This window comes from Zootoca vivipara, chromosome 5, assembly GCF_965207765.1.
Source record: "Zootoca vivipara chromosome 5, rZooViv2.hap1.1, whole genome shotgun sequence".
In the NCBI taxonomy this organism is placed as follows: domain Eukaryota; kingdom Metazoa; phylum Chordata; class Lepidosauria; order Squamata; family Lacertidae; genus Zootoca; species Zootoca vivipara.
In genome coordinates, this window is record NC_142588.1 from 67457236 (window position 1) to 67485209 (window position 27974).

At 40.3% G+C, this 27974-nt stretch overlaps 1 protein-coding gene across 1 annotated transcript; it reads right to left on the bottom strand.

Annotated features, from left to right (window-relative positions):
- Positions 1–759: 759 nt before the first annotated feature.
- On the bottom strand, positions 760–27609 carry FARSB (phenylalanyl-tRNA synthetase subunit beta). The gene is made up of 17 exons (XM_035132567.3): positions 27503–27609; positions 26237–26292; positions 25455–25609; positions 24511–24583; positions 23747–23862; positions 22625–22775; positions 20227–20335; positions 19658–19728; positions 19101–19162; positions 18958–19009; positions 18325–18386; positions 15179–15386; positions 14698–14778; positions 13293–13385; positions 12696–12813; positions 10686–10838; positions 760–1508 (listed from the first exon to the last, which is right to left on the bottom strand). Exons 1-17 carry the CDS (start codon positions 27558–27560, stop codon positions 1357–1359), a joined length of 1770 nt encoding a protein of 589 aa, XP_034988458.1. The 5' UTR covers positions 27561–27609; the 3' UTR covers positions 760–1356.
- Between the last annotated feature and the right edge of the window lie 365 nt (positions 27610–27974).

Sequence of the window (27974 nt, forward strand, 5' to 3'; positions counted from 1 at the left end):
TCCTTTTTAAATTGCTCACAGACTAATTGCTCACATTACTTCTTCACGAGGTTCCCAGTACTTCCATTTTGTCGCAGTTCCTCCCCGTTGGTGAGGACCAGGTCCAAGACAGGTCCAAGCAAGCCTTGTTGCTGCTTCTACCTTCTGGGAAAGGAATTTGTCAGTGAGGCAACTGCAGAATTTGCTGGCCCTTACATTCTTGTCAGAGTTTCAGTTCCAACAAACACTGGGGTAGTTGAAATCTCCCATGACTGCCCTCTCTCTCCTTTTTGAAAGTTTGGTAATCTGCCGTAAGAAGGCATCATCCAAGTCATCAGTCTGGCTTGGAGGTCTATATAGTATACACGTTGTTTACATATAATGCTACTTCTCCTCCCCTCCTGTTTGGCCTCCTCCTTTTCAACATGGCAACCTAAAGAGTCCCTTTAGATCAGGCATCCTGAAACTTCGGCCCTCCAGATTTTTGGACTACAATTCCCATCATCCCTGACCACTGGCCCTGTTAGCTAGGGATTATGGGAGTTGTAGGCCAAAACATCTGGAGGGCCGCAGTTTGGGGGTGCTTGCTTTAGATAGATGTGATAGCTTCCAAAAATGCACTGGGGCTTTCTCATTTCATATTCCAGTGGCAATTTCTCTGCCAGCACATGGGAAGCCAGGAGGGTGTTAAGATGGTGTTCCGGCACACAGGTCTAGTTTGAGCAATCTCAGCCCTATGACAGAAGCAGTGCTCACACCACCAGTCTTTCTCACGGGAACTTAGGTGTATATAAATACAGAACCTTCAAGTTTTATTTTGATCCCTTTACAATAAAACAGGGTAACATACAACAGTATCTATTATAGAAATCTTGCTTTAAAACTGCTGTACTTTACAAGAAATGCACATTTCTCAACCCTGAAGAGTTCATATCAACCCTATACAAAGGAAGCTTAATTCCTCAGTTCTGTTCGCATTTGTTCAACGTTTGCTATAATCAATTATGTTATTTCATGCAATAAAAGAATGTGATTCCTGTTATGCAGCTATAATCTGTTACAGTTTGAGATCCAACCTCTGGAACATTCTGGAGAACAGATCATGTTCTTTGCCCATATATATTCATGGTAATATATTGAACATTTTTTTAAAAAAAATTACATCTGACTGATGGCTCAATCTGTTAAGAAAAGCCCTTAAAAAAAAAACCTGAAGGCAGTATTATTGCAATGAAGGAACATTTATCAAAGAGCAAAATAAGATCTGTCTATTTCATTGCCTAATTTATTAAAATTAGTGACAGGGCCCAATGATAGAAACCGACCATCTTGGAAACAGAACTATGTGGACTGAAGAAGCATGCTGTTGTCAGGATTTCACACAAAAGGCTCAATTGTGATTTCTAGGGCAGAACAGGGCATGGTGAGCTCAAACTGGGTGACCACGTCAGGGTGAAGTACTCCTAGCTTCCCAATAATCTGCCCTTTTGCAAAGATCTCAGCACAGCGTCCAGGGAAAAAAGCAGGGTCTGAAAGAAAAGAGGGAGGGGAAAAAGAAATGAATAAAATAAAATAATAATAATATTTTATTATTTGTACCCCACCCTTCTGACTGGGTTGCCCCAGCCATTCTGGGCACTAAACCTTAAGTAAACGTCAAGAGTAGAAGCGTGTTACACGAGAATAATTTCTGCTAAAATAAAGAAAGATTGCTAGAGAAGAAATATTTTTGGGGGGGTGGGGGATGAATCCTTAAGTAGACATGCTTCACATTCCAGGGCAAACTGCAAGGGGTTGGACTAGATTATGCCTTGGGGTTCCTTCCAACTCTACAGTTCTTTGATTCGACATTCAGTGTAGAGGTTACAAGCTTTTGCACAGAGTGAATAAGAATGATGAATCCGCCAAAGCTGCTTCATGTATCGTGAAACAAAATATGTCAATGCTTGGACAAATCATAATTCAGCTAAATAAGACTCATGAATGAGCCCCTGTACACAGCTGCTTGACCTTCTCTTCATGCAAGAGAAGAAACAAGCCATGGAGCCAGACTTACTGGTAATACTAAATGGCTGTTACATTCAAAGCAGGAAACTATGGTTAATGGCTTCCAAGCAACAAGGATATTAAGACAATTTCGTATCATGACTTATTATCTCGGCTTGTTTGGTAGCCATTAACCGTAGTTCCCCAACACACGTTAACAGGCTGCTATAGTTAACTGTGATTCCTGGCTTGATTCACTGATTCCCACAAAATAAGGAAGGAAGTAGGTGCGAGAAAGGGGTCATTCATATATATGTGGGCAATGTTCTGTGGGCAGGTGATGATTAGTGAAATGGAACTACTAGTCTTAAATAGAAAAAATGGCTTACCCGCTTGCCGCTGAAGTTATTTTGTCTCTTGCTACACCCCCATTTGTAATCAAAATCCCCTGTAACCCATTCAAATCCTCTGAAACTAATAAAACTAAATGACCAATCCACACATTCTTTTTCTCATGATAAAGTCACACAGTAAATTTACCATGTAATTCTAATGTAGTGAAATGTCCGTGCGACACAGTTCCCACATGGGGAGAGCGCTACAAGATGAGGTCATTTTTAAGAATCTCTCCCCACCCCCGAAATTTGTGGTGGATGTTTCACAGGAATCTATTGCCAAACAAAAACTGTATTAATAGTAATCATTCCAAGACTTTACTGTGTTAAAGAGAGCAGAAACTCGGGGATGGGCATTGCGTCCAAAGCTACAACCTTCACAATCTCTGAAGATGAGAGATCGCAAGAGGTGTATCTAGGGGTTGGGTGGGTTGGCCCCTGCTAAGGGCGCAGGGGTGCAACTCTCTTGGCGCCTCACCGGAAAAATCTGGACACTGCCGTGGGCTGTCACTATAGCCCTGTAGAGCTCCCTCCCCAGTTGGCAAGCAGTGCTTGTGGTTACTTTGTGCAATTAGACTCCCCTATGAGGATGTTGCCACTTGGCCCTCCCTCCTAGCACAGCCGCTGCTTCCTGACCTTCATTGCCCCTGCTTGCCCGGAGAGCAGCCTTTCAGCTGATGTAGTAACTGAGAACTGTTAGGTGAGGCTCTGAATTTACCTTGTTTGCACTGTGGGAACAAACTCTAAAACTAGCCTTGTTATAGGAACACTACATGCAAGCAAGAGACAAAAATCACAGTTCATAGTAGGATTGTCGCTTCTAAAATGCTTTGAAGTTCAAAGAATCTGTTATTAAAGCTTTTACACTATGCCCCTAAGAACCAATAATTGCCTGTGTGTTCAGACTGCAGGACCGCTTTGATTATTCAGGGCATAATTCTTTGGCCACTAATCCAATCAAGTACCTAGTCTTTAGCACATTTTCTGGCTAATTGACCTTCAAAGGGTTTGTTGAATTCTCTGTATGCTTGCTGGTCAAACACCTTGCATGGCTTTTCTTCTCTTCCCAATTCCTTCCCTTCTTCCCATGTTTGGGAGAAGAAGATTAAAGGGATGATATTGGGTCAGAGTTGGGAAAAGCTTTAGAGATCATAACAATTATATTCTTATAAGGGGATGGGGGAAGAGTATCAGAAGTCAACACTTAAGTAACTGAGAGGCAGAAGACGTGTTGTTCAGCATGACTGCTGAAGTCCTGGTCACATTTTCCCTCGGATAAATTGTTATTTCCTGAAAATAACTGGAACAAACCAGATGACTGAAATATGGTGCACACAAAGAAAGAGCGATAGTCATGCCAGCAAATAACTTATTCTCTGGTGGTTCTCCAGAAAGCCTATAGAAATCCTCCATGGCTGCTCCTGTTCCAGAAGTTTAGCAAACTCTATCCACGCAAGTTACATCCACAAAGCTTAGATTTGGAAAAGTTTTCACCCAAATATTTTGCAATATGTATCGAAATCTGACAGTCAAAACTTTGAAATGTCAGTTCACATTAGAAAAAAATATGTTACTAAATAAATAAAATGTTTTCAGTCTTTCGGGGATTAAAATGCACTCTTTATTTGTTGCTCGTTTCATAGCAAAGTGTTTAAGCTTTCCTAAATTTTACTATGTAAATTATTGTTTGATTTTTATCCTGCCCTTCCTCCCAAAGGAGCCCATACATCAACAGAAGTTACATATTCTCTGCTGCACAAAACCAATACTTTTGCTGGTCATTCTATACGGCAAATAAATCTTGTCCATGATTAAATATGGTTTTGCAAGAGAAAACACTATACTCTGCGCACTCAAATATTCCCAAAGTGGCATTAGTTACACACTGTCATAAAAAAGAAGAAAGAACAAAAAATACCACTTGCAGAACAGGAAATCTGATCTGAGTAAATGGCTTATGCTGGAAGTGAAACAGTTAATTGCCCCCAAAGTTCTTAATAAATGCAAGCCTAATCCCTCAATTCAAGAGTAGCCTCTCATCCCTTTTCATCTCTTTAGGGAACATCAAAAAGAAAAATATTTTACTGTACATCTGAAACAGTGGGACAGGACAGGTGTGGTAGTCTGAACAGGTAGGAAGATACAAAGTGAAAAGGAATAATTACCTAGTCTGTCCATTCTGGAGATAGGGGACCTGAACTGTCTTCAAGAAGCAAGAGGTTTGTGCCGCAGTTCTTTGAATAAGTATTCTGTGAACCGCCCTGAGACCTCCAGGTATAGGGCAGTATATAAATTCAATTAATAATAATAATAATAATAATAATAATAATAATAATAATAATAATAATATCATTGTTCTGTAACATCTATAAGGAAGTTTGTTATGGAACACATGCCAAAGTTTCCATTAACTATTTCCCAACATCTAAAGTTCACTGCCTTCTGCACTTTCCCAGTGTTAACTCCATGTAAAAGAATTTAGCTTATCAACAATAGATCGCACAATCGATCAAACACACCTAAAAACAACCATGGTTTACGGAGACAGTAAAAATAAATTGCCCACAGACTTGGTTTTTCCAGGCAAAATACTAGAGTTGCGTTCTTCAAATGCAGAATCCTACACTCTTCTTTACTGACTGCGATGAACTTACTGAAGGAAAACATATCACTGTAGTTCTCTACCCTTGTGATCCCTATGAAGATGTACTCCATGGATGCAGAAACACTTGCTAATTACCTTGAATGCACAAGAATTTTCATATGATTAGGAAGTACCAAACAAGATAAAGTTCTCCACTACAGGCATGTTGTGGTGCTTCTATTTGATGGTGCTGAAGACAATGAGAAACATTAGCATATGTAGATAACTGCTTCACCATCACTGTCTGAAGAGCGCTAAATTTTGGTGCCTATCTACAAACGATTTGAACAGAGTGTCAAAATTGCTCAAATAGTATACTATCAGCCTCAGCAAGAAATGACCCCATGCGTAGACCCTAAGTGATACTGGAATAATTATTCATTCTAACGAAATTCGTCTGGTCCATTGGATCCAAGTGCTAGGGTAGAATCTGTCTGGAATATCTTCAAGGTAATGCTGACAGTTTAATGGGAACGTCTCAAAGCACAACTGGCGCTCGTGTGGGAAGATGTTTCAGTATATTGATGGATTCTGACTTCAGCACCGTGTGACTTGCCTAGATTGGTGTGGAAGATTGTTTTAGGGTCAGAATTTTGACACACCAACATATTTAGCAAGAACTATGCTAGTCTTTTTCAGTAGCTTCAGGGACAGACAAAGCCTCACAAACACTGTGCCAGCTTTCCACTGATTTATTGTGAGCACACTTCACAGGTACTGTCTGAGAACGACAAAAATATGACAAATCAAATCAAGATATGAACATAAGCCATGTTGGTACCGTATGTTGGGCTAGGACCTGGGAGACCAGGGTTCAAATCCCCACTCAACCATGAAGCTCACTGGGTAGCCTTGGGTCAGTCACCATCAATAATAATAATGATTTATTACTTATACCCCGCCCGTCTGGCCGGGCCTCCCTATCCACACTGGGCAGCTCCCAACAGAATATTAAAAACACGATAAAACATCAAACATTAAAAACTTCACTAAACAGGGTTGCCTTCAGGTGTCTTCTAAAAGTCAGCTAGTTGTTTATTCCTTAACATCTGATGGGAGGGCATTCCTGGTTCCCTGCAACCTCACCTCTCGCAGTGAGAGAACCGCCAGAAGGCCCTTGGAGCTGGACCTCAGTGTCTGGGCTGAACGATGGAGGTGGAGACGCTCCTAGCTCTTAGCTTTACCCACCTCATAGAGTTGTTGGGAGTTTAATATTGGAGGTGGCAGGGGGTTGAGAGAGAACTACGTACACCATCTTAAGCTCCTTGGAGAAAAGCAGGATATAAATAAACAAAAGAGCCCTCCTGGACCCCATCTAGTCCAGCATCCTGTTCTCACACTGGCCAGCAGCCACTTATCTTCCATAAGAACTCCAATTCCTATGGGCCAATCCACAAACTTTATCCCCCTGGACCACTTGAAAAATTACTGAGGGTCCTGCTGGATTTTTTTTGCCTGTTCTAGCACTTGTAATGCAATAGGTTAGATGTGGTACAGATTCAAACCATATTTTTACAGACATTCTGCGGACCACCTGAATGAAGCTTGTGAAGGACCACTGGCAGTTCACACTCCACTGTTTGGAAACCCCTGTCCTGGGAGGTCACTAACTTGCACATTAGGTAAGGAGAATTACAGCACATTATGCTCCTCTCACTGATCCCAATAAAGGGAACAGAGTGACAGATTTTGATCTCAACACAATAAAGTGTTTGATCTCATGGCTAGAGTAGTGATGGCGAACCTATGACACGCGTGTCAGCACTGACACACACAGCCATTTTCAGTGACACGCGGCCCTCCCCTTTCCCCTTTTTTTAAAGGGGGAACAATTATACATTTTTGTTATTTAATCTACAAATATCGTGAAATTATGGGTTTTTTCTCGAAGTGACACACCACCCGAGTTATGCTCGGGTTTTTTTTGGCGAATTTTGACACACCAAGCTCAAAAGGTTGCCCACCACTGGTCTAGAGCTTTCCCCCATAGCTGTGAAACATTGAAAATGACCTCTAGTGAGAGAACTAAGTAAACTGCAGAACATCAATACAAATTCAGGAAGAAACACAACCTAGAAGCAGTCTTTTCATGGACTTGGAATCCTACCTCTTTCTAACAGTCTCTACATTTCCACAGATGAATGTAATATTTTTTAAAAATAATAGTAATAAATGAACTACGTCCTGCCTCTCTTCCATGATGGAACTCAATACAGTATATAGAAACTTTGTAGATAGCCTCCCATCCAGTCTCAGAACTGTTTAGTTTAAGCAAGGTTGCCTCATCTTGTGCCTTCTGACAATGTCCTGGGACCAGTTAGAACCAATTCATAACAGGATAGGAGAGATAGGTGGGAGGTTCTATCCCTTTGTATTACCCTAAACACTTGCCATTACATAAACATTTAAGCTGGTTCACCAGCTTGCAGTTGCTCCTATAACTCAAGTTACTGTAGGATTTATAATGTTCAGTAGTTCATTTTTCAGGCTTTAAGAAATATAAGAGATTTGTGCTGCAGTTCTTTAAATAAATATATATATATATATGGCAGAAAACTAGCTTATTAGGTTTGCATAATGCCTGACTAAAACAGCCTGCAACACATTTGTAACGCGAAAACCATTACAAACTATAGATTATAGTGTGACAAATCAAATACAAATGTTTCATATTTTAGTTTCTTTGTTAGGAGTTTATTACTACAGCATGCTTTTATTTTTTTCCTTTAAAAAAAAAGTTGCAGCTTAACTTCTGACACATCTTACCAATCTCCAAGGGAAAATGGCAGGATGCAGAAATTACTCCCCAGCAAACTGCCTTGTGGCCAATCAAAGAACTAGCTGTGGACCTGGCAATAATTTAACCACCACCACTGCCTGGAGCCCCAGCATGACCTGTGGGAGATTATACTGAAAATGGCCATAGGCTCAGAAATGGAAAAAGCAACAACAACAACTGAGGTATAATCCCTGCTCTGGGAACACATTGCAAGAGGGAGGGGTGGGGGATCCCTTTCAAATTACCAACTGTCCCCCAATGTAATAACCAGTGGAGTAAACTGCGAATGTAACCTATTGTGGAAGGTCTCAAACAGCACTGAGACTGGTTGCTTCTGAGACTACTATTTAACATTTTCATCAAATGCTAAGTGCAGCATGATCAATGGGTCTGGCCAGGTGGACATCTCATAATGACATTGAGATTCTTGGTACATTACAACAAAGGTCATCTTGCAGTCGTGAGAGTTGTTTTCCATTTTATGGTAATACAAATGTGCAGCGCATATTTCAAAAATTGTAAACAACTGTCTCGCTGCCAACCAAACCTTAAATGAAAAGCTGTCATTGCGATTTACTGTCATTACATATTCCACACTACGCCACACCTTCAAACAAACAAATGGAGCCCAGAAACAGAAAGAAGTGGAACACCGTTGAGATGCATTATTGCACAACTCTCCCAATGAGCACCGAAGTAAGGTCCAAGACTTTAAAATGAGGCGATTTTACATCTCAGCTGTCAGGCTTCCAAGCGTATCTACATTATTAGGGCCACACATGGAACCTGATGTTCATGCAAAGCAGATACTACAAAGATAGCAGAGCCTGCAGGCCTGATATTTTTCTCCTGCCCACCTGCTACCCTCAAAATGCTCTCCAGAACACTAAGAGGCCCTCCTGAACTGCAGGGTCTGCAGTACATGACTGCTTGTGACAGAATCAACTGAAACTTGATGAAGGAACCTTACATAACCAAGGAGCTCTGCTTGTGCAATGAAAAGAGCAGAAGATATCATCTCCTCTACCAGCAAATGTCTCTAAAGCATTATGCTGTGATTCTTTCTAGCTATGAGAGATCCTTTTAACTGAAGAGGATGACAGGGGGCACCTCCTGTTCTGAGCAAAGATCTCTACTTTTTGAAAATCATGGGAGGATTTTTTAAATGTATTTCTTCCATTTCACCCTACCTAACCCTGCTCTTCCTCTGAAGAGTTCAATGATGCTTAGATATGGTTCCAAAACAGCTTTCTATCAAAGCAGCTTACAGGACCAGACATGCTTCTATTCTGTATTAGAGCTGTATCATGTACTTTTGGACAGTTCTCAGGATCTAAAGTGGCAGGCCTCATGCATATACCTGGCAGAAGAAAGGACATGCCCAAAAAGGGACTTGAACCCTGAATACTAAGATTTCAAGTTTGATATTCTAAAAGTTTAACAATTCAGGCCTTTAGACAAAAAAAGCAAGTACGGGGAAGGGGAAGCTTCTCGTCCATCTGTGCCCCTAAACGTATATTTAATCTATTTATGGATCAATCAAGGAAGACAGCATGTGACAGACTCTAAACTATGCAAGATGTAGTTTACAGTAATAGTCTGCTAATTTCAACAGAAAGCTTGTTTCATATCGCTTAACAAATTAATTTAAAAAACTGCAATTAAGTTTTTGAAAGGGATGCTAAATTTGAGAGATGTATTTATGATTCTTAATAAGTGTCAGATGGTAAATATTTGGGACTGTCCCAGAGTACTTTCAGAGAGGAGTATGGTTTCATCTTTAATAAAACTTGATCACTCAAGGCTAAAATTCTCTCCCAATATACTGCAAGGCTCCAGTTACACTAAACATCAGTGTGAAGGCCTGGGGAACATCACAATTTCACCCATATTTTCAAGCATCTGTAATTGTTGCACAGGTGTTGCTGCAAGGGCAAAAAGGTTGTGACCCTGAGATTAACTTGATGGATATTTAGGTATTACGGGAACAGAAGGTGATCTAATAACCGTGGTGTGCACATATGGAACAAGAACGAACATATACAGTAAACAGACACCTTTTCTACATTATGAAATGAGTCAGATCATTATACAGATCTTAGCAAGGCTTTTATATTAAAAATGTACAAAGTTTTAACTGAAGTCACATATCTGCAATGCCCACACTGACTGAAGTACAGGAATTAAACAAAACAGCATCCTTATTGCAATTTATAGTGCAATGTTAATGACTGGTTGACAACTACACAGCTAAGCTTCATCTCCCTCCCTCTTTTATAAAAGCTACTAGAAATTTGTAGCTCAACATATCTTTGAAAGACACAGGCACTTTGTCCCCATCCCACCCCAGTTTAAATATAAACACACCTCAGAGAGCTATTTACAGTTCATGGCCTCATGCTACTGTCCATTGGACATTCAACTCCTCATGTTTCATTCACATGGTATGAAGTAAAAAAAAAAGCCCGCTGTACTTCACGAAAGTTTGAGGTTCCACAAGGAAAATTGTGATGCAACACTGTATGAACCCTTGTGATAAAATACCAAACATCTGTATTGTTAGAAAGATCACTTTGTTGCATTGAAGAACTACACAACGACCAGAAGGAACATTGCACAAAGTGTCCTCCTTACCCCAATTTTGGGAAATTCACCACTCTTCAATGGCCATGTGGCCCCCATCTCTCTCTGTTCAGGAGAGTTCCCCCAAACTTCTGAAGAGTTTTTTGGGAGGTGAAGGGGCTAGAGGGGGTGGGAAATTCATTGCTGCTTCCTTCTGCTTGCCACTACAAGACAAGCCATTGTCTCCAAATAATTGCTTTACTAGTTAGGCTGTATATAAGGCTCTGATCCAGCAACAACATGCAGGTGGGGTCCCAGGCATTTTCTGTGCTTCCCTTACCTTCAGTTGCTTTAATATAATATCCTTTCTCTTTACTTGGTGGGATATCCAGCAGCTGCATGACTCTATCCAGCAATCCATGAATTATCTCGAAACCAGGGTTTTTGTTATAGTAGACAGCACAAAGATGCCTATGGTTTCTTGTACCTACATCTGGAGAAGAAAGAGGAAACCAAAATTATCGGCTTTGCACAGACTGCATTTTATAGCTCTTGCCTGCTTTAATCCGATTTTGTATCAGGGTTTGTTTACATTTACACACTGACCATCTGTAGATCAAAAGAAAAATACAGAATGTAGTAACTTATTAAATGAAAACAAGCAAAAATAAAAGGTATTTTCTGAGGCTTAGTTCTTTTGCAGTATAAATTTGTGTTTGAATTGTACCACTTCAGACTAGTTGCAAGGGTTGCCAAGACTGAATCTTTGGCTCTTTTAAAAAAGAGAACATTACACCTCATAGAAATCTAGCATGTCAAGAAAATGCATTTTAGACTAGCCTTCTCCTTGGCATGCTAATTTTTGCTATACTGTAGTGCCTACACACCACAATTAACTATACACAGTTTAGTGTGATCTGAACAAGGCCTCAAAGGGCCTCAGGCTCATCCTCATCAATGGAAGAACCAAGCATATAAAATGCAGTGAAAAACACAACTAGCATATATACTTTAACAACAAATTTAAACCTCCACCTGCAGTCTGAAATGACACAGTCCAGGCAGAGCTTTATTACCACCGAAAGAACTCGGCCAAAGTCTGAGTCATATCCAGGCAGTACTAACAGCTCTAGATGTCTCTCCCTCTCTCTCTCACACACACTCATGACATCCAGATTTGAAATATTGTACTTGATTATGAAGTTCATTCATTACAGACCATATAGAGTGTTTGCTGCCAAATCTAAGCTAAGCTTTCTCAGTTCATTCTAACTAACTCGAAAACTATGGCGTCATTCCACAAAACAATTCTGCTGTGTTTTTAAAAAATGGACCAGCCAAATATATTAACATAAATTTCATATGTACTGTAGTGACTTCAAAGCACTGTCTGAAAAACCTGTTTAATACAATTTGCGAGCCAAGAAACCGCAATGAGAAATAAAATTGGTAAACGCTGCCCTCTAGCAGCAAAATTTCATAAGACACTTGCATTTGGGTGAAGTGCATCATCTTTTACCACGTTGTTATTATACAAGGTCTCCAAATGATTAGTTAAGACCCATGAATGATCTAATAGGAAAGCTCTATACAAGGCTCCTGAAATGTGGCGGATAGAATAGGTAAAGGAGCACATATTTTAAAATATCAATTCAAAAGAGAGACATTTCAATAAAAACAGAGAACTATTGTGTAATCATCAACTTTACCCACTGACTAAGTATATGCTAAAATACAGGTAGGTAGCTGTGTTGGTCTGCCATAGTCAAAACAAAATAAAAAAATTCCTTCCAGTAGCACCTTAGAGACCAACTAAGTTTGTCATTGGTATGAGATTTCGTGTTCACGCACACTTCTTCAGATCCATGCACACGAAAGCTCTTACCAATGACAAACTTAGTTAGTCTCTAAGGTGCTACTGGAAGGAATTTTTTTATTTTGTTTCGTATCTGCTAAAAGCATTTCAAAACTGAGGTATGATCCAGTCTAGCACAAAAGCACAGTGCCCACCTGCAAGGGGATTCCCTGACATTCAACAGAGCCCTGTTTCTCCTTCTGCATGCATGAGAGCACTCAGCTAGTACAACAGGCCATGAAGAAGAATGGCAAGTCTATTTGTGCCTTCCAACTCATACCTCTATGCTGCAGCAAGCAGAGGGGAAAGGCTGAACAGGGTTATGGTAATTCTCATTCCTCCTGATGCACTGGCTGAGCACACCCATGTCCTGGGTATGAACCCATGGCAGAGGGAAAACAGGAGATCTATTTACATGTGGGCAGTGCGCTCATGATGGGACTCAATCATGCCCTTGATTTCTGAAGACATTAGCATTTACTGAGATTATCTTACCTGTGGTGGAATCTTTCACTACAATGTCAGAGATTTCAAAGAGTTTCAGAGGTAAAGGCATTTTCCTGTTAGCGGCAATAGTTTTCAGAAGACCAGGCAAGAGAGTAGTGCGCGCCACCTGTAGGGCACATAGGGAACTTAATATATTAAACACTCTATAGGTAAGAACATCTCCAACTGAGAGCAAGATGTGGCAACATACAGAAGAGTCAAGTATCAGCATTAATAGGAGATATATTTCTCCCTTATTTCTCCCCTACACTTCAGCAATTCTCAGCCTCTTACAGTCTGTCAACACAGACCAACAGTTGCAAGACTGGCTATGTAGTAATTATCTAAAACAAACTATGTCTGTGAAAAAAGTAATACTATTAAACTGGAGAATACAAGACTGAAATTAAATATTGCAAAAGATACTCAGGACTGACCACAAACAATGCAAGCTATCAAATATGGCCTTTGAATGGCTTCTGATTGACATATTTCACACTTACATGCCACGATAAATCAAAGTTTTTCACTGGCCATAACTCATTTAGATTTACAGGCAACAAGCAGTTTTGCATTCTAGCCTAAAACTCAATTTAGAATCCTCACCTGAAATTCTGCTGTTTTGGGATTTGCAATATGCACAGCTTTTGTTGCAGAGATGTCAACTCCCAGTTTATTAGCAATGTCTTCTTGAGAACACTGATATGAAAAGAAACAAATTAATTTAAACCCAACCGAGTTAAATACAAATCAATTTCAAAAATTATTAACAGCAAAAAAATAAATATCTAAGAATGGACAGGATATGAAGGCTGGCAACACTAAATCTAACCAGGCAGGTCTGTGTTTAACTTTTTAAATTGGAACATGTACTGTTGCATTTCGGCACTAGTTATGTTATTTATTGATTTAGTACATTTGTTAGCCATCTTCCAGCATAAGCTCCTGAGACGGTGCACTCTTAAAAACACAAGAAATCTGAATATAATCCAGCCAAACCATAAAACAACAATGAAAACTAGCTATTCAAGATGCTGGAAAACTAAAAGCAGCATTTGCCTGGAACCAGAAATTCAGCAAACTTCTTGTCCAGTGAGCTTCACTGGCAAAGCATGCCAAATGCAGCACACCAAGTCCTCTCTTGGGTCACCAACAGCCTCCCTTCAAATAGCGGCAGAACTCAAAGGAGAACCTCTGATGAAGAATATATAGTTTGGGACAGATTTTTAGGACAAAGGCTGATCCCTCAGAAAGCCAAGTCTCAAGCTGCTTACAGCTTCAATAGTTAACATATTTAACAGTGAACTGTGCCTTAAAATGGACATTGCAGCTGTTTTAAGAGCTGGCGAGATGTTCTCTGTAAGACTGGGGTGTGGAACGCATGACCCTCCAGACCAGGCATCCCCAAACTGCGGCCCTCCAGATGTTTTTGCCTACAACTCCCATGATCCCTAGCTAACAGGACGAGTGGTTGGGGAAGATGGGAATTGTAGTCCAAAACATCTGGAGGGCCAAAGTTTGGGGATGCCTGCTCCAGACGTTATTGAACTGGGCCTGAGGAGCTCCTTTTAGCTCAGGTATTAGCAGATCTATCAGTCAAGCCCCTCTCTCTTTGATATAGGACAGGACCAGCATAACTTACTGCCCCTCCAGAAAAGATGTTTCCAACAGGGCCTCAGTTCTGCAGAATCACTCTTAACATCCTTGTGCCAGAGCCAGCTTGCTCTCTTACTGGCCACAACTTTCCAAAAAGGAAGGCTCTTTATTTTTCACTTTCTCTCTTCAGCCTGCTGATAAGCTCAGGCAGATATGAAAGAGAGACAGGCTAAGGCAAGTCATGCAGGGTCTTTGAACTCAAAAAACCAGAGCAACTATTCCTTTTCACTGCTGTGAAATTTGTTTACACTGAAACATTAGCAAATCGGAGCCTGACAAAATGTTCATAGACCACTGCTGCTGCCTGAATCCTCATTGAGATTATAGCAGTCTTAAATAGTTCTTTAACACGCACCAGAGAAAAAGTGAGCACTTCAGTAAAGCCTGCCGCTGCCAAATCTGGTCTCAGAAGTTCTGCGAGCTTATTGAGAGGAAGCTAGAGGGAACAGAAAATAATTTTTTCATCTTTCAGCTCAGTGAATATCATAAAACCATGGAGATGACTGCGAGGACGGCTTTTCAAAAAAGGTGATCCCAAACAGCTACATCTGGCCTTGACTGAGGAAATGCAGTTCCCAGTTAGAGATTTAATATGGCCTCCAGGTTTAAACATTGCCCTCCCCCCGCCCCAAGCCCATCCACTGCAGGTCTTTGGAGTTTCTCAGATCAGTTGGGCATCTGTTTTGTATCCCTGCTACAGTAAACTCCCCTTGCTAGAAGACATGACAGAATATTGTTTTAATTCTGAGGCGCAGTTTTCTTCTAAGAACCCTTCTGGCATACTTCTAGCCTTTAAACTGACAATGCAGACTGTTTACTTAAGGGTGCAATCTTACTTGATTAGCTATGGTGTATGTTTTCGGAATAGTCATCTGAATGTTATTATAGCCATACGCTATTGCTGCGTCTTCTATGATATCACATGCATGGATAATGTCAGCTCTGGTAGGAGGGATTTCAACCTCTATATTGTTCCCATTCGCTATGACGTGTGACTTCAAACACATCCTGGTGAGCAGCTTTGCAAGGTTTGATGGAGTCTCACTAAAACATAAGCAAGAGTAATTTTTAAAGGAAAATGTCACATGGTTTCATTCTGAAGCCACTGCCTTTTATTTTCACAGTGCTAAAAAAAAACTGCCAAGACTCACAAATCAATCCAGGAGATAAAATAGTAGTATTTTGCTGCACAATAGCAAACCTTATGATACTTGGTGTTGAACAAGACCCTAAGACCTTTCGATTTTCTTAAAAAAAAACAAAAAAACAAAAAACCTGGCTTATAATTTTCAAACACCCGCATTGGCATTTCAAGCACATATCATTACCCCCTCAACTTGCACCAACATTTATCCTCTCACACATATGAAAGTACACAAATAGGAGTTTGAAAAGTTGCACACAAGAGAAAGTGTAGAGTAATTAAAATGTCCCAGATCTCAAACAGACTGGTTTGATCCAATAAAGTGAAGCCTAAGTAAAAGATGAATAGTGGCTGTTCCTAACTGGAGCTCCTGCTAGAATTATATTATCTGGTGTATATTTTCTTTTTACTTCTTGAGGACAAGAGATCAGGGGTTGTACGGTGCAGTGCAGCAGTGTATAATTATCGTGTTGTATGGTACTATCCAACTACAATGTCCCTGACAGATGGTCAACCAGCCTAAAATAGGAATACAGTGGTACCTCTGGTTACAAATTTAATTCGTTCCAGAGGTCTGTTCTTAACCTGAGGTACCACTTTGCCTAATGGGGCCTCCCGCTGCTGCCGCATGATTTCTGTTCTCATCCTGGGGCAAAGTTCTTAACCCGGGGTACTACTTCCAGGTTAGCGGAGTCTGTAATCCCAAGTGTTTGTAACCCAAGGTACCACTGTAGGCTGCTTTACGACAGACAGCACATATTTGGATACAATTAATCAGCCTTCCCTATCCTGGTGTCTTTTAATCGATTTTGGACAACAGCTCCCATCAGCCCCAGTCAGCATGGCCAACTATCAGAGATGATGCAAGTTGTAGTTTAGTAACATCTGGAGGGCATCAGGTTGGGGAATAAAGGGCAATAAAGGCACACAGCATCTGATGACTAAAGGCTCAAATGGCAACATGGTTGTCCCCTCCATACCTAAACCAATGATGTGATACAAAACAACATACCATCTACCATCTCCAATCTCCCAAGTACCTTAGAACTGGACACCTAAGTATTTCCAACAACTCAAAATTCCATGGCACTGCCATCAAAATGGAAGAGAGCAATCCCAGGAGCAGAAAGGTTTTAGAAGTTCAGTAGAACAGAGACATACACCTTAGCATGGGTCCCAATTTGACCCATAAGGCCATTTCCCCCTAACTAAACCCACCCACCTCACATCTGATGTCAGCTGCCAATCCAAACCACGAGCCGCCTTAAAGTGTTTTCTTGATTGTGCATTAACAAGAGAGGTTTGCTCTCACTGTCAGTCAGGGGAACACAGTAGTGCAGCTGATCCAGAAGAAAGCAGATTCTGGTGGCGACTTCAAGCTCCCTGGAATCTCACGGGGAGCTCCATAGCCAGTCAGTCTTTGAAAGGATCTGCCAAAAGCCCTACTCTGTACTATCAACGAGCTGATCAGCAGGACTTCAAAGCACTGTGCCGGGCTCTTTACGACATCAGGTGGTTGACTAATTTGACCTGCAAATAATATGGGAAGGAAGGACATGGGCCCAATAGCTGGATCCAATTCCCAGCTCCTGTTGTACAGATTAAGATTTCAGGTGCGGCATGAGTAGATGAGATCATGTGCCCCTGAATCTGAGCGCTGACATATGGGAGATGATTGGACTTTTTATTTAATTTGTATATTGCCCTTCATCCATAGATCTCAGGGTAGTTTACAACATAAAAATACAATATAAAAACACAAAATACATAATACAACCCCGCCAAACAAATACCCCTGCTCCCCCACCTCCTTCCACAAACACATTTAAAAGGGTATAGGATGTTAATCAGCCAAAGGCCTGGCTGAAGAGGAACATTTTTGCCTGGCACCTGAAGGTGTATAATGAAGGTGCCAGGGTGGGGAGAGCATTCCACAAATAGAGCCACTACTGAGTGACAGATTTCCTGGTAGCAATGCTATAGCTAAAGAAGTATTTCAGTGGAACAGTAATACAAGTAGAGAATATTGGATGGGTCCATATTTGACTTCACTGTCAAGTGTTTGTCTTTGTTCCTCCCAATGAGAAAAACTTTACCTTGCATTTCGGTCCCCAAATGAGTCCCACTAACGCAACACATGGCAAGTGCTTTGGAATATCATGATATGGTACATGGCACCTTAGAATGCTTTTACGGGATGCTATATTCTGTTATAGGTTTAATATGGTTGTGTTTCAGTGATTCAGACTGTGTTTCTCATTTTAAGGTTAGGCATGTTGTTCAACCGCTCCTTTGTTTTATCAAAGGGTGATATGTAAATAAAGCAGCAGCAACAACAAATAAAAAGGTACAGCTTTGGAGCAACAGTACAAATCCATTCATAACTATCCAAGGAGAATGCTTACTGAATGGTGGGTGCAACATTTATTCAGAGCAGCAGCTGGCACTGTTGGTATTTTGTAATGTCATCATGATAGTACTCTAGCCTGTAGCACCACGTACTGAGTTCATTAATATGTACAACAGAACACTTTTGAGACTTGAAGTTTAAATAAAATGGTATCTACGGCATTCTTGGCTCTACCAAACAAATTTTCATTCTGCTGCTATTTTATTTTAGTTGGCTTTTTTTTTGGATTTTGATATTTAACCGTATATCCAAAAAGTGGGTTATATATCATAATAAAATATGGATCTCTAGGGTTTAAGCTCCTCTCTGTATTCTTACCAGATCCTAAAAATGTATAAACCTAACAAGCATTAAAAATGTGACACAAATGCTGTCAATGGAACTATGTGCACCCTTCAAAGAGAGCCAAGAGATTTAGCATACTGTACCTAATTCCGATTTTCTTATTCAGTATTTCAGGCTTAATCTTTTCCCGGCGATAAGCCAGCTCCTGCAAAGAAGAGAGGAAGTTTTAAGTATAGAAATTGATTTTCTCTCTAAGTGTATCACTCTCCTACATATGTAATGAAAAAACTACGGGGCATTTATGTGCCACTCAGCACCCAGAAGAACAATGCAGAGTATGTTGGCAGAAGACCAGAAAGCCTACCTGGACAGAGTAAAGCAAGCTGCTTGAGGTGGCAGCATGAAGGTAGGGGTGGGAGAGGCGGAATACACAGGCTGGTGCAACAGGTCATTTTAAAGTACTGGCCCTTGTGGGGAACTATTTAGGCTCCACTTCAGGTAGCAAAGCATCTTGGGCTGGCACTGCACTTGAAGATGGTAAGTAGGACAGTTCTGGGGAAATAGTTGGAACATTACCCAGTAAAAGAGCTCTATGAAGTGCAAGGGAACAAACGAGGGTCGATACCCAAAGTGCTCTGTGGCAGACATGGAAGCTGGGAAAGAGAAAATACACCCTGTCTTATGGCTCCTTTCAAAAAGTGGGTCCACCAGTGTGTATTTATTAGCTTGCGTTTATGAAAACAAAGCTCTGGTTGCATCGCTTCTGCAATACTCACTGGAAAATTGTAGCTTTTTCCATTAGGGTAAGTTACTTCTGCTGCTTCAACACTGGAAGAGGGAAAAGCAAACAATGTTTAACATGCAGGAGACAGAAGACGTGAACATTTTTATTTATTTTTTAGTGTTAAGGTTAACTCACGTGAATGGCTTCTGACAGTATTCACTGAACATCGTGACGAGGATGTCAAGGACAATCTTCGCCTTTAGAAAAGATTATATATATACTATTTAGTTTCATGTACATGTTTTAAATACAGTATTACAATGTTAGTTCACAATAAGATACTCAAGCAGTGTATCACCATTAAAACCTAACTGCTCCCCTCCCCCCAAAAAAGTGAGGCAATAAAGAGTTACCCAACCCAATTCCATTGGTTGGAGTCAATTGATTTTCCTGCAGATGAAGATGTGGCTGGCAGACGAGAGCATCAAGTGGATTAGTGCTCTAAAATTAAATGTCCAGAGGAACAATCAGTCCAACAACTATGAGATTGTAGGATCTGGTGGCTCCATAAAACACCCACCCTAAACTCTCATATGGACTTTGCCGAATATATATTTCTAGAGATTAATGTATGCTAGCAGTTTAGGTCAGCTTCAAAGATGAACCGTTTCCAATTTACTTTGCAAATCAGAATTATACTTTCAGCATAATTATACTGTACAGCATCTTGCTGCTTTATCAAGCTTATTTACCTTGGTAAGATCTGTGGCTGTACATTCAATGAACACATTTCTGGTGTTAAGACTTATTTTTGTATGGTCCCCTAGAAAATATAGATACAGACATTTGAAGTTGTTTGATGCTGCAAGAGTGCTTTTATTTAAAATATGGGCAGGCTTCTAGACCTTGCCAATTTTTTTCCCATACAGCAAAGACTTCACCTCAACTGAACACTGAAATTAAGAGTTACAATTTGGTCCTGACAGGCACACTGATGTAATATGTACATTTCTGAACAACACTTTGTTACATTTACACTCTACATTTAATTTTCTCAGATTTCTACACTTTTAAAACAGAGCTTATATTCTTCTTTTAATATAGATTTGAGAGAATCAGAATTTGAGAATAGATAAAAAACAGACTCTCAAAAGCAGAAAAGGTTATTATGCAACATAGGTTTCAGCAAAAAGGTAGTATCAGAACTGTATTGGTATAAGCAAAATAATGAACTTCACCAGACCCTAACAGAAGAAGAAAGTAATGAGGTAGCAGATAGATAGTACTAAATTAACTCAAAATAAGAAAAGCACAATCTTACCATTAATTATCGGAGGCATTGAAAGCACAACACCATTGCTATCATAGATAACTGGGTAAAGCGGTTCATTTTCAATAATGTGTAGATAATGCCTCAGATGGCTATCCGTCTAAAACAAACAAAGCAGAAATATTTACATTTCTTTCCTAAGAAGTTACTGCAAGGTATCATCCTGCGATTGTAGCACCATGATATTATTTAAACATAACAGGAAGGGAAAACATAACACTGATGCTTCTAACAGAAGTGTTTCATTCCTAGGACAAAAAAAATAAAATCATATGCTGAAGTTTCTCCAGAGAAAACATGACGTTTCTCCAGAGAAAACATGCATGGCCGAAAATGAGAATTGAGCATCATTATGATGTTTGGTTCACCAATGTAACTTGTATTTTGCTTTAGTCATCTTTTTCTTAAACTCCCTATCAGTTCCAAAACTGGTTTCCTATGTAGTATGGGGAGCTAATGGGCGGGGGGGACATCATTGTACACAGAGAACTAGTTCTAAATTAGGGCAGTCCAAATTTTCATACCAAGTGGTCCACAAGAGTAGTTTGACACACACTGGATTGAATTTCCATATCATAAATTAAAATGTTCACAATATATGTCGTATTATTTAATATACACCATTAATATTATACATATGTATGTGTGAGTGTATATACACACATACATACACACACGTAACAATTAATATAGCTAATATATTTAATTATTAAACAAATTTAATACACAAATAAATGTGCTTTCATGAATAATGAATAACACAAAAGTATTTTTAAGGCTTTAAGATTTTTTTTTTCTTGGACTTCCGCTCGTGCTCGTGGGAGTTATGGCTGACCCGTACCATCGCTCTCGACTCCCATGAGGAATTTTGGCGGCTGCCAGGGGAGTAAGGCAGTCCCCTGACCCCCCCCCCCGGGGGTGACGGGGGGGGGCCGCTGGCCCGCGGGTGCCCCTTAACCCACCCCGATTCCTGAAGGGGTGGGGGGGACTGGGCTAAGCACTCATGGGAGCCGAAACTCCTGGAGGCCCCCCATGCGAGCACGAACGCCATGATTAAGAAGAATAATTAGATTTAAAATCATGGACATGCTTCAAAGGAAAGGGAAGAAGATACTGCCAGGACTTTATCAGCTTCTGAGTGAGAAGAGCCGAGAGAGTATTTTATCAAGAGAAAAGAATGACTGGGGCGGAACGAAAAGGGAAGTGAACTTTCTATTTTCATATTTTAAGACGTACATATAACTTTCCTGGACGGACTGCCTGACTATTTTAGACAAATGAGAAATGGAAATGAACTGTGTGGCATTGGATCTTATTCAAATAGAGGATTATCATTTTAGAAAATGTTTTTTTTAACTGGAAACCCCCCCTCCTCCCCGGAACGTTTATCAGTACTGCCTGAATGCCGCTGACGAGTGGGATTTACGAGCTGTGGCGTCTTTGGAATCTGAGAGCTAATTGTGGTTTAATCGGAGTCTCGGACTGCAGGGTTCAGCAGAAAGGTGAGGAAAGCTATAAATCAATTACGGCCCCTCGCTAAAAAGCTGTTCTCTCGCTAAGTTCATAATCAGTTTGGAAGAAGAAGGTACATCCCGAGGCACTCAAGATGGCGCTGAGTTGTGGCGTATGTGAAAATTGATGGATAGTAGCAGCCAAACGGGAGTCTCGGAGTGCGGTGACCAGCTGAAGGACGAGGAAGGCTGTAAGTCAATCATAAGAGGTTATACATAATGTGAAACAGCTGTTCCACGCCAAAAGCTGGACTCGTGCAAAATCTATAAGAAGTTTGGAAGAAGAGTGCATAGAATCCGAGATTCCTAAAATGGCGCTGGTTTGTGTCGGACTGTTGACGTGGCAAGAAAGGCATACTGGACTAAGAGAGATTTATGGGGAGGTTGGACTGGATAAAAAACCCACACAGGAAAAATGGATAGTGTTAAATCTTGTTTGATGCTTATCTCAGAAGCTGCGACGAAAGATAAAAGAGAGAGGAAAACATCTAGAAGGATTATTGAAAAGATTGGGACTATGATGGATAACAGCAAGATTTTGACAATAGGATTAGGATGGCAATGTTAACAGCTGCTTAAAATCCCAGGACTTTGGAGCATGGGGAGTCGAAAAAAATTGTTTTAAGGATTTGGCATAATATTTGGTTTAATTGATATGTATATGTATAATTGGATATAATTGAAATAATTGAATTGTTTTTTTTTTAATTGGAAAATTTAATAAAAAGTATTTATAAAAAAATAAAAAGATTTTTTTTTCTTGAATGTTGCCGAGTGCTGCCAAAAAAGGCCTTGTGGACCACCCTAGATTGTGAACAATGTGTCTCTACACTTGCATTTTTTCTGAAAATACATCTTATTAATTTGTAGTCACCTACCCTGTAGAGATCCATGATTTCAGAAGCATTGTATTCCTTGTCCTGATTCAAAGGTTTGAATTTAATTTCAGATGGTGGCTTAGCTGTGTATGTAAATGGGCCAGAGACTGTGTCAAGATCATGGGTACCAATTGCTACCAATGATCTTTTTCTATAAAAGGAAAAGAAGAGTAATCAGCAATGAAGATTCCACCCACTCCTGAAATTCCTCATTAAAATATACAGATACCACATCTTTATAGAATTATTAAATCACTTCTGCTCAGTGGTCCAGTTGTCTTAAACAGCCTTCAATGTTGCACAATAATATGCATATAAAATGGGACCATGAAAAAATGTTTTATCCAAGAAGCTTCTTCAATTAGCCTTGTTTTTTTTAAAAAATAGCTACAGTGGTGCCTCGCTTAACGAATGCCCTGCTTAACGAAATTTCTGCTTAACGAAAGGTTTTTTCTAGCGGAGGTTGCCTCACTAGACGAATTCGTTTTACGAAAAATTCGTCTAGCGAATCGCGGTTTCCATAGCAATGCATTGAAATTCAATTAATGTGTTCCTATGGGCAAAAAAAAAAATTAAAAAAAAATTCAATGCATTCCTATGGGATTCACTAGACGAATTTTTCGCTATAAGAAAAGACCCGTGTAACTAATTAAATTCGTCTAGCGAGGCACCACTGTAATTGCTTTAAAATATAAAACAAACATATAAGACCACCTTCTTCAATCACAACTTTTCCAATAAATTGATCCAGTTGCTCATCCCCCACTTTTGCAAGACAACACTGTATCTGAACCCAGGCTCATTTTTTTCCTCTCTCTGACCAAACCATAAGCAGTAGCAACCATTTGTTCTTGGCTTACTGCTCCTGGTTTGCTTGAGGAAAACAAATTATGAGCTCAGGATTAGGTGTTAATGTTAAACCAAACCATGATGTAGCTCCCAGCAACATGGCAGGGGAGGAGTGAAGCAGCAGTGATTTGCACACTGAACACAAGATTGCTGTGTGTTCGCCTTTACATTATCGTGAAGCTTAACTATGGTTTAACATAATGTGTGAATGCTGCCAGTTTGATCATTCATCATTTAAAAAAAAATCAACTGTATGCATTACTGTCAACTAACCTGCATATATTTTGATGTAATTTTTCTTGTAGATCAATAAGGCTATCATAGCGGTCCTTGTCAAGAGTTATATTACGAAGCACTGCAGCCACAGCATAAGGACGGACTTGAGTAGTCTGCAATGTGTAAGAGTATATTACAAAGATTAGTGAATTTGGTGGAGGTGGGTGGGTTCTGTTGTGCCACTAGGAAGCAATCCCAAAACACAGCATATTTTGCAATTAATTTTCACGGGGGGGGGGGATCCACAAAGAAAAATGACCATATTCTATAATGAAACACTACCTAGGAGCAAGAAAAGATTGACCAGGATCCAAAGAACCATGGAATTAGTTCTGGGACTCCTCAAGGATGCTTTTTATCAAACTACAAACCCCATCCCTGCAACCCACCACCCTTACAATATGGTAAACTGTGTCGGAAACTGAAGAGTTTTTCAATAGCAAGCTGCTGCACAGCACAGAATTCTGAAATCCAAAGATAAGTAGTGAACATTTCACCGAGACAGTACGAACTCCTTGCTTGGGGTTTAAACTGTGGCAATATTCACAGTAAATGACATCCAGATCAATTTGTCCTCTCACATGCATATATTCCTGAAGACACACACGGTGACCAAAAGCCTTAGTACGGCTAACGCCATATTTTACTTTAAATCCAATAAAGCATAGACTTCAGAATTTCTAAAGAGAGGCCCCATCATCATCAGTTATGACAAATATTCATTGAAGTGTTATGTTGAGATGTAGTTGTGTTTTATTTACCTCTTCAGTGATGGTCAGCTTTTGAATTTCACCATTAGGTGGTGTGATCTTCTTGTATCTTGGAGCCCTAATTCTAAAATATTAAGCACTGAGATTAACATTCAAGAACAATTTTTACACATATACAAAAAAAGGTAACAGCACTGGACCATGGATCCTCCTCTTCTCCAAACAACATATGCAACTCCTAAATATGGAACACCCTTCTGCTACCTTCTAGTCAGCCATGCATACACATGCATGTAGGGCAAAAGCAGTCTGTGCCTTAAATATTTTAAATAGAACCAAACTTTGTTTAAGTGTTATTCAATATTTCAAAGCATCTACACACAACTGAAAACAGCTGGTACTTTTTTTTGCTAGAAAGTATTAAAGTGCAGAGGTGGGATGCCCATCCGTCATGGATGTTTTAGTTGAGATTCCTACATTTCAGGGGACTGAACTAGATGACCCCTGGGGTCTTTTCCAACTCTACAATTCTATCATTCTATGATTAGAGAGTAAGTCTTACTGGATTCAATAAGTGGCTGATGAAATATGTGTAAGATGTAATGGGTGCTACTATCAACACATTATTTTGCAGGAAAATGTTGCTCAAATATAAACAGACATCGAATGAATGCAAACAGAAGTTACATAAAACAAATAGAACAACAGAATAAAATCACCAAGTTTCTAATAATACTAAACTTTTCCTTGAAAACATAAGAAAATAGTGAGTTGGACTTAAGAGTATTTGTGTAAGTCAATACTCTTGCTTCCTAATGCATTGCAATGCATTTGGAGTGCTCTGTAGATCTGCTTTACTTGCTTTAGAAACTTCAGCACCTACGGCCTAGTTACACAAATGCTGTTCAGGAACAGAACAAATGGAAGTGTTTTACCTAAGCACTTATTAGCAAACCAATAAAACAGGTTTGCAACATCTCCAAATACGATGGTACCTTTCTTTAAAGACTTGAAGTCCTCTGACAAGACCTTCCAAGCAAAGAAGGTCATATCGGTTAGCAGGAACATCAATTTTATAGAGAATTATTTCTGATGCACCCTCAGCCTTTTCACCACCTTTCTCTTTGCTTATTATGTCCTTCTCGGAAGTCTGAAATGAAACAAGCGTACTTCATAAGAAACTGTTTTGAAACCAGTAATACATATGAGTTTGGTTAATTTGACTTTCATACAAACATGCAGATCACTAATAAAACACCTATAGTTGTATTGAAGTTTTAAAAAGAAGTGGTAGTCTATACCAGTCAGACATACAAATGTTTGACAGCACAACCCTAACTACTTTTACTCAGAATACCAAATATGTTACAACTATTTTAAAGCAAAATTTGTATAATGAAGCAGGTACATAACCGTGACAAGCCAAATAACCTTTTTTTAAAGAAGTCTATAAATTCTACTGACAACTAATTGCACTATTGAGTTTCACAGCAAAATAATAATACTGTGTAGACTGGTTTTTCAGACCTCACCATTTGGAAAAAAAATTAGTCATTAACTTACTATAATCAAGTTCAACTACAGCCTGAACTTAGGAAAGATTATATGGAATGAAAAGTACTAAACGTATAGTTTCACTATACTAGTAGGCTGTTCATTAAACATGGTCCTAAATATTCAGGAATAAAGTGTTGTAGGATGGCAGCTGGATTACACAACAAATGCCATAAATTAAATGTCTTTGCAAGTAGATATGTCACTAAAAAGAATTACTTACAATTTCATCAAGTTCCAGTCCAAACTCAAAGCATAGTTCATCAAATTCTTCATCCGCTGGAAAGGAATTTGTTTCATTAATTCTGGCATGTGCTAATATTTACAGTAAGTCAAAATGGTTTAGTCCTTGAAAAGGGTAACTGATTTCACCTGCTTAGTTGCAGAAGGGGCCAGAAAGTATATTAATAACTCCAGTTCTGCAAAGTATCTAATTTGCCACTCCTACCTTAAAACATTTAAGGTATCCATATGTAATCCATACATATCATATTGCAACTTAGTATAGTATCCATCTTTGTGCTTTCTGGCATAGTAATTTAACAGTTACTAATTTCCACTTGACAAGTATTCTTATCAGCTACATATAGCCTCCCATTTGTGTTCCTCATCTAGCCCTTTTCACACTCTATATTATACCTCTTTCCCTCTTCATTGTACCAATTACATTTACTACCTGTGCAGTTTCTATTATAGAATGGGAAAGCCCACAGCTACCCTAAACAAGCAAATCTGAATCTAAAACAACAACAAAAGGCACATGAAGCTACGACCTACTTCCAAGCATGTACAGCTGTGATTTTCAACCACTGGTACCTCAAAATAAGCAGAAATGGAAGAAGTACCCCTGGTGTTGAGCCTGCTTGCATTGCAAGGGGCTGGGGTGGATGACCCTCAGGGACCATTCCAACTCTATAGTTCTGTGATTCTACGGGAGCAAGGGCTGGGCAAGAAGCCCTCTGCTTTTCCCAACTCCTACAGTTGCATGAACAGATCCACTTCAGGAATTCAATGCTTCCTTCCTTTGGCCATGGAATGAATGAACCAAACATCTTTTGTTCCTTCTACAAAAAGTAGAGGCACGCCTCCGATTTCAGTCTGACCCGAAGCTAAAGGCATCTTAATAAAATAAATAATAAAAATAATAATAAATACATAACTATATTATTTACACCCCACCCATCTGGCTGGGTTGCCCCAGCCACTCTGGGCAGCTTACTGGGGCACACGCACAACCCACCCACCAGGACCCAGCCTCTCCCTTCTCCAGACCCCACACCGACCGACAGACCTGCAGGAGCCTTGCCTTTCCTTTCCCTGCTTTGCCTTTCCCTGGCAGGGACCCCAAGCAGCCTCTCAAGGCCTGATCCTGAACACATTTTCCCCCAGCTCGTCTCCCTAGACTCCCTCGGCATCGAGGGATGCCCAAACCCCGCTGGCACGAGAACCACCCACCCCCCCCCCCTCGGCCCCGCCGTTCCCCACTTACTGTAGCTCTTGCCCAGCGCTTGGAAAAGCAAATCCCGCTTTACGCTGACAGTCGGCATGGTCGGCAGAAGAGACGACAGGGCAAGAGCACCTCACTGCGCGTGCGCCAAGCGCGCCCCTACAAGGAAAGCCCTTTCGCCGGGTCGGGCCTCGGGCCCTTTCCTTCTTTAACGAGCGCTGTCTAAATCAGTGCCTGATCCAGCTTCAGCCCCGCGCCGCCGCGCTCCGATTCTTCCCAGCTCTCCGGACTCACCCAAGAGAGTACATAGGTTGTCATGAAGATAGTCAAGGGGCTAGATCATGATTGCGGCGCCTCCATCAGCAGATGGGAATTCGCCTGCGGTTTGGGTGACCTTTGATCAGGCAAGATGTAGACAACTAAATATAACGTTTGCATCAGCAGCACTCTCTGCCCATAGACTTATGTGGGGTTGGAAGAAGATTGACAGCCCCCCCCCCGCCTTCGGCTTCCG

Bases quoted from the DNA above. Each gene is read 5' to 3' on its own strand.
- FARSB (XM_035132567.3), bottom strand. From the start codon at position 27,560: ATGCCGACTGTCAGCGTAAAGCGGGATTTGCTTTTCCAAGCGCTGGGC. The intron at 26,293-27,502 runs GTAAGTGGGGAA...ATTCCTTTCCAG, and splicing joins AGCGCTGGGCAAGAGCTACA to CGGATGAAGAATTTGATGAA. The intron at 12,814-13,292 runs GTGAGGATTCTA...TGTGCCCTACAG, and splicing joins CCAAAACAGCAGAATTTCAG to GTGGCGCGCACTACTCTCTT.